The following is a 7,788-nucleotide window of genomic DNA, read 5'->3' as shown; positions in this document are numbered from 1 at the left end:
ATTTCGTTGTTTGGAGAAAGCATTTTGGGGGGCTACCGGAAAAATTGGTCTCGCCGGAAAAATTGCTTTATTTTGATTTCGGAAAAACGAACTAGATAGAGTGATAGATCGGGAGGAAGTGAGTAGAAATCGAGGGAGAAGAGGGCCATTGGACTTGCCGGAAATTTGGTCGGCCAGTCACCTCCGGCTACCGGAAAAAACGATGGAAAATTTCTCAGATTCAAGATTCCAGCGACGGATTTTTCAGTTTTTTTTTTTAATTTTTTGTTTATTAACGCGACCGAAGGCAGTCGAATTTGAAAAAAAAAATTCTACCAGATATAGTGGAGTTTATAATTTTTGGCGGGCGTTTTGAATTTTTACAAAAATTCAAATTTTTAGGGGGATTTTCAAATTGAAATTGAAAAATCAAATTTAACTGAATACGGTTGTATTTACGCGATTGTATTTAAGCGATTGTATTTACGCGGTTATATTTAAGCGATCGTATTTAGTATAAATACAACCGGTTTACTAAATTTGACTCGAGCATTTACAACCGGCCCACAAAACGATTGTATTTACTTAAATACAACCGGATCCGGTTGTATTTAACTAAATACAACCGTTTTTATATTATTCATGAATAATATAAACATTAACATATTAATATACAACCGTTTTTATATTATTCATGAATAATATAAACATTAACATATGTATGAACCAATGAACTATTTTCTCTGTCCCGTTGAATTCTATACATTATTTTTTGACACGTTTTTCAATGTTCGTTTAAAGTATAGTTCCATAATTTTTTTTTAAACTTTTTTTTCAGAATAAAAGTTTTATATTTAAACTTTTATTCAAAAAAAAAACTTAAAAAAACTTAAAAAAACATTATGAAATTGTACTTTATAGAAGGCTCGAAGTACGTGTAAATAGTGAACGTATAGAACCTACCGGACGGAGGTAGTATATAAGCAAGCATCATAGTTAAGCTTAACATGATATCTAACCAGTCATACAATAGTTCTATGAAGAATGTCAACATCAACAAGTTGAACAATTTGTTTAGATTGATCTATCATTCATAAATACCAATACGTAATTAACAGCACCAAATGCAACATCTGCCCATATGATACTCACAATGTCTTCCACCACAAATGTAGAATTGTAAACGACTATGCATGCTAATCTGGTTACTTAGTTATATCTGTAATTAATTATGATCATATACGTATCAACTTAACAATTGATCTTGTCTGCAACATAAAAGGTTCATGGTGTACAGCGGCGCAGAATTTAGTTTCAGGGCAGCGAATATATATGTATTAATTTTAAAAAATGAAGTACACTACTAAGTGGTTTTTTTTTTTGGAAAATATCTCTTTATTCTATCATGGAAAAAGTGAGTTATTATTAAGTCAAATGTTAACAAAATACATAGTAAATTTTTTTATAGAGATATTTAAACAAACACCTGGATTGCGAAGAAAATACAAACTTAAATGGACAATAAATTTTAAATTAGGACTACTAAATTGAGCTCAAAGCACCTGAAATACGGAAACAATTTTAAATTTCATTCATATAATATATCAAACAAACAAGTATGATATAAAATTTAATTTGGGACAACATCACCACCAAATGAGTAAAAATTAAGTAAAGTATTAAGTATGAAAAATAAAGAGGTTAAAATTGGAAAAGTGAGGAAATTGGTTGAGAGAAAAAAATACAATGAAATTGTTGTAGGAGAGAAGAGTAAGTATTTTTTGAAATTAAAAAAAAATTGCAAAATTTTTGGATCCTGCGAACTCGACCGAATACGCTCGGCACTACGTAGATACGCCCCTTATGGTCTACAGAGCAATCATAGGAGATTACTGCCTAATTATGTACTCCTGCCTAATTTATTTTGCCTTCTACTAGAAATTTATATAGATATCCAATGTTTGGTTTAGTATATACACATAGGTAGAAGTATTCATATATAGCATGTACCATGCATCGCCCCGATTTTCGAACAAACAAATATGGAATAACTATCAGTAGTTAACTCATTGAGTCTAAAAAATTTAGGTCACTAATTATAAATTTAATTCAAAATAATTATCAATTAACTTAATTTGATCATTCAGTTAAATATAAAAATTGAAATTAATCAAATTGTAATATAGTACGGTAGAGTTCGTTTTGGGTTTCAATATCTTTACTAAAACTTTCTATTTGCTTTACGGAATCATAATGAAATCTGGTTTTGATTTATCATGATTACATGAGTCAAATAACAAGTATTCATAACCTTAGTAAAGCCGATAACGAGCCCTATCCTCACTTGTTAATAATTTTTGATTTTGGCTAATTTCAATTTTTGAGTTTAATGAAATGATCAAATTAAATTAATTGATAATTATTTTGAGTCAAATTTATAATGAATGAATTATATTAATATTTTGAGGCAGTTACCAATTTACTTGATATTTAACCCAAACAAATATATGAGATTTTTAAACATGACACATACTTGGTTTTGTACTGATTACTATATGATTAACATATATTATTAGATCAACTAATACAAAGGCTATTATATTAGTTCATACAAGCTAAAAGGACAAAAGGACACAAACACTTTAAGGCTTTATTTGGATGTGGGGTTGAGGACGGAAGGGTTGGGTTACGCTAGGTTAGTTTGAGTTGGGTTAGGCTAGGAAAGTTTGGGAGGTAATGGACCAACTTTTACCTTATTTTACCTATTTTGACAGGAGAGGTATGAGGTGAGATGCATTGTAAACAAATTTTAAAATAAATTATAGACTTTTTTAATAAAAATTTAGTAGCAAAATTTTTATACGAAATAGTTCAGCCTTTTCAATTTTCATGTTTGAAGTGCGGGGTTAAGATATGAACCGGTAAGCTTGGGATACATAATTTTTTAAAATAAATGTAAATTACAAATCAAGTTTTAAAATTTTAAAATATATAACTTAAAAATCATCGTTAAGGTGGAGAACTGAACCACGAATTGAATTCATTCTCTTTGCCAACAATGGCTTAATAAAAAAGAAGTAAAATTATTTTTGTTATTATAATTATATATCACATATACAGTATATTAAGATTTTCAAGTATCAATATTTTAATTAAGAAATAAAAATTATTTTTTTAAAAAAAGTACATCAAATAAAATAAATTCACATGAAAATGTGTAAATGTGACTAATCATACATAATTACGTAAAGTAAATTATAACTAAAATAAACTACAAATTATAAGTAAATACACACTTTTAAAAAAGTAGAAAGTAAAAAGATACACAAAAAATTAAAAAAGGGTAAAAACAAAACAAGATTGGCGCTAACCTTCCTCAACACCCCAATTTGGGGTGTTCAAACATTACTCATTTTCTATTTGAGTAGAACCCTAGTCAACACCCGACCCAACCTCTGAAAACTCAACCGTCCATTTTAAAAAATTTCCCAAACAAGGGTTGAGAGAATTGAACCCTTACCAACCCAACCCATCCCTTTCCAACCCCCAATCCAAACAAACCCTAAAACCCCAGAAAGCCAACGGTAAAATAATAAACAAAGGCTTTAGTTGATCATGGATTTGTATGCATCGGATAAGAATGTCACAGTTTGTTTAAGACAGGACGAAAGACACGGGTCAACGTAATCATTTTCAAGTTCAACGTGTGTATATATATATATATATGTATACTTATACATATATAGGGCGGGGCTGAATTCTATGGAGTCCATCTTTTTGTCGGAGTCCTCGGAGTCTATCTACGTTCTGCAAATAAAATATCTTGTAAAACGTGTTATTTTGCAAAATATGTTACACCAATAGCATAATTTTAACAAAATCATACAAATCTCATATATTTACAGTACAATATGTATGTTCTGCAATGTGTTATGCAACATGAACATTTATATTCTGCAAACTAAACATGTTTTATAAAATAATATATTTTGTAATGTTTTGCTGGTAAAATGTATGTAATCTACATGATTTTTTAATAGAGTAGTGATGTTTGTCGAAAAATAATATTTGTTGCAATATTTAAAGCTATATTTTACTTACAGAACATATATGGACTCCAAGGACTCCAATAAAATAGTGTACTTACCTCTACATATATATATAGAGAGAGATGTCCAATCAGGAGCCAACGTGGGTTGGGCGGGAGTGACAGTCAACCCAACGCAATGTTTCATTGCGGCAGGAGACGATGTTCCAATGCGGGCCTGAACCACCGCAATGAAACATTGCGGCAGCCCATACACAGGGAACATTGCGGCCTCCGCAATGTTTCATTGTTGGGCTTGCCCACAGAATTTAATGCCCCAACTGCCCCTCTCTTTAGCTTTTAATGCCCCTTTTAGCTTTAAATGCCACTCATTTTATAATTAAATAAAACTTACTATTATAAATAGCTAATATTAATATTCCACTTTTTTTTAATAATATGTAATAATTATTAATGTTAGGTCCCAATGTGTTTGTAGAAGGGGGGGTTGAATACAAACAGTACCGAATAATCGAATTAAATGCGGAATAAAAAATGTGAAACAAAATTCAAGTTAAATAAAAATATTATTAAACTTGAAAGGTGTTACAACAACTGTATCGATTACAAGGAATTAATCTCAAATTAATTATCACAAATCTAGAATAAATTCGACATGAACTTTTTCTATTTTTGTAATAAAAAAGATTCAAATGCTAAACGCAATTTGAGATTAAGTTCTAGGGATTTTGATCCGCTAGATTGTTACACAAGAACAAGATAAAGATTTCTAGTTGATTGGATTTAACTTTACAATCTAGAAATTGATCTTGAATTAAACAGATGAAAAATGTAATATTTCAAGGCGGCTGCTTTTCTTGTTCTTTGTTCTTCTGTTTGAATGATAGATAATTGAAAGAAGGTCTTCTGCTTCTTTTTAATCAACAAAACCAATAGAATTGAATTGGCATGACAATCCTATAGCTGGCAAGACTTTCGGTAGGACAATTGAATGAACTAGCAAGACAATCTGAATGAACTAGCATGACAATCAGAATGAACTAGCAAGACAATTATCCTCCTAGAGTAACTTTCGGTATGACAATGGAAATGACTTGGCATGACAATCGGTATGACAATCCAGATTGTCATGCTAGTTCATTTCCATTTGTCTTGCTGATTTAAGACTTGAATTTAATCCAATTAAACTTCTGAAAATTCCTAAAATTAATTCAGAATTAATTAATCAATTAATTCAATTAATAAATAAATTATTCTTCGCAGATATAATTTATTTTCTTAATTAAATTAGATGACTTAATTAATTAATAGAGAATTAATTCTAGTCTTGAGCAGCAACCATTCTTCTGCAAATCTTCTGAAAATCACTGAAAATTATGAATCAATTCCGCCACTTCAACGTTGACACTCGATGTACTGTCTGGTTCATGAGTGACTAACTTCCGTGACGTTTCTTCATGTCTTGACTTTGACGCTTTGATTTTCTTCAGATTAAATCCTTGTAATTAATGATACTCTGACGAGATCTCTGTCACTTGATTAAATCCACGATCTTGATTTATATCACTGAGGCATGATCAACTTCTTGAACTTCTTCCAGTGAATTACCTCCTCAAGTCTGTAGATGAACCTTGTTTCTGAATCCTTTGACAGATATTACTTTGCGAGATCTCTCTGACGGTCGATCCACTATTTACTTATTACATTCTTATTTGAGTTGAGTTGAATCCTCGAATATACAAATAGGCTATGACATATGACTTACAATTAATATTCAATATTAATATATAGCTTAATTACTCTATTCAAAAATAATATTAATATTTTTTAATAAGAAATATTGGTGTGGGTTGATCTTCGTTCACTTAACGGGTACAAGAATTTTGGAGATGTGGTAACTTTCGACTCGACATATCGGACTAATAGGTATGACATGCCTTTTATTCCAATTACGGGAGTGAATCACCACTACCAAAATATTTTGTTTGAATTTACACTTGTAAGGGACGAGAAAGAGACTTCTTATAGATGGGTTTTGAAGACTTGGTTGGAAGCGGTCGATAACAAGCCACCTATTACCATTATTACGGATCAAGACATCGCTTTAAGTAATGCCATTGCCGAGGTTATGCCTAACACCAACCATACATATTGTACGTGGCATATTAGTAGCAAGTTTCCCGAAAAACTATCTACTTTATATACTCAATACTCGGAGTTCAAGACGGATTTTAATGCATGTATCTACAAGTCATTGTCACCAAGGGAATTTAAAGGTAGGTGGGAGGATTTGAAAGAGAAATATGATCTTGAAAATCACAATTGGCTAAATGATATGTATGCAATTAGACGACAATGGGTTTTTGCTTTCACGAAACAACATTTTGCCGCCGGTATGACTACTACCTCAAGGAGCGAGTCTATGAATTCATTTTTTGATGAGTATGTGAAAGCGTCGACCGGTTTGAAAGAATTCATTGAAAATTCACAAAAAACTTTGGAGTCACAATATTTACGGAATTTGAAGGTAGGTGGGAGGATTTGAAAGAGAAATATGATCTTGAAAATCACAATTGGCTAAATGATATGTATGCAATTAGACGACAATGAGTTTTTGCTTTCACGAAACAACATTTTGCCGCCGGTATGACTACCACCTCAAGGAGCGAGTATATGAATTCATTTTTTGATGAGTATGTGAAAGCGTCGACCGGTTTGAAAGAATTCATTGAGAATTCACAAAAAGCTTTGGAGTCACAATATTTACGGGAGGTTCAAGCCGATTTTGACACCGAGTACAAGGAAATGAGACTATTCTCTAACTCGTCAATGGAGATACATGCCTCCAAGATATACACAAAAGAGATGTTTAAGAGATTTCAAAAAGAGCTTCAAAAAAGTCAATCTTTTTTTGTGAAAAGCATGAAAGGTTGTGGAGATTATCTTTCAAAGATGTATTTGGTAGAAAAGTCCACCTTGTCGAAGATTTATAGAAGGAATTTTTTCTTGAAGGTTTCCATCGACGGGAGTTATTCTTGTACATGTAAAAAATTTGAACATTCCGGGATGATTTGTAAACACATGATCCGTTACCTTAACAAGAAATAAAAGGCGATGATACCGCCAGATCTTGTCACAATGAGGTGGACAATAAACGAAAACAAAGTTGCGGGACCTCTATCGTGTACCCCTCGGATGCTTGGTAATGTTGTAGAATCTCAAACGGCAAGATATAGTGGATTGTGTAAAGCTTTCCAAGGTTTGTCCGTTGTTGGTAGTTGCTCTGTTCTGCGGTACAATTACTTGATGAGCGTGATCGAGAGAGAAAATGAGTATGTGATTAAGTCTTTTCCGGGAGAAGAGAGAGAGAAAAAAATAAATGAGGACTATGAAAGTGATGATGAAGAAGATGATGATGAAGATGATCCGTTATTAGATCCCCCAAGGTCACAAATAAAAGGACGTCCAAAAGCAGGTAGATTCAAAAGTGGTATCGAGACGTCAAGTTCAAATAAATAATTTCGAAAGTGCAGTTTTTGTGGGGCGAGGGAAGAAGGCCATGATAGAAGAAATTGTCCCTTGAGATTATTAGGAAAAAAAGGAAAAAAATGATTGTAATTTTTTATCATGTACTTTGAAATATTAATGAAATTTAATTAAATATTTTCAATGTTGTTAATGTTAGTACTTGTTGGAATTATTAATAATCCCAAAAAAGAAGTGACTCCAAAATTTTTTTTTGAAAAAAAAGTTATTTTTGA

The 7,788-nt window shown here is 31.7% G+C and overlaps 1 protein-coding gene across 1 annotated transcript; it reads left to right on the top strand.

Moving 5' to 3' along the window:
* The first annotated feature begins 5,960 nt into the window (after positions 1-5,960).
* Positions 5,961-6,572, top strand: LOC141719340 (protein FAR1-RELATED SEQUENCE 5-like). Its single transcript, XM_074521713.1, has one exon. It carries the CDS (start codon positions 5,961-5,963, stop codon positions 6,570-6,572), a length of 612 nt encoding a protein of 203 aa, XP_074377814.1.
* The last annotated feature ends 1,216 nt before the right edge of the window (positions 6,573-7,788 follow it).

Source organism: Apium graveolens, chromosome 4 (assembly GCF_009905375.1).
Source record: "Apium graveolens cultivar Ventura chromosome 4, ASM990537v1, whole genome shotgun sequence".
In the NCBI taxonomy this organism is placed as follows: domain Eukaryota; kingdom Viridiplantae; phylum Streptophyta; class Magnoliopsida; order Apiales; family Apiaceae; genus Apium; species Apium graveolens.
Note: the sequence above shows the minus strand (reverse complement) of the source record. Positions and strands in the feature narration are given on the sequence as shown.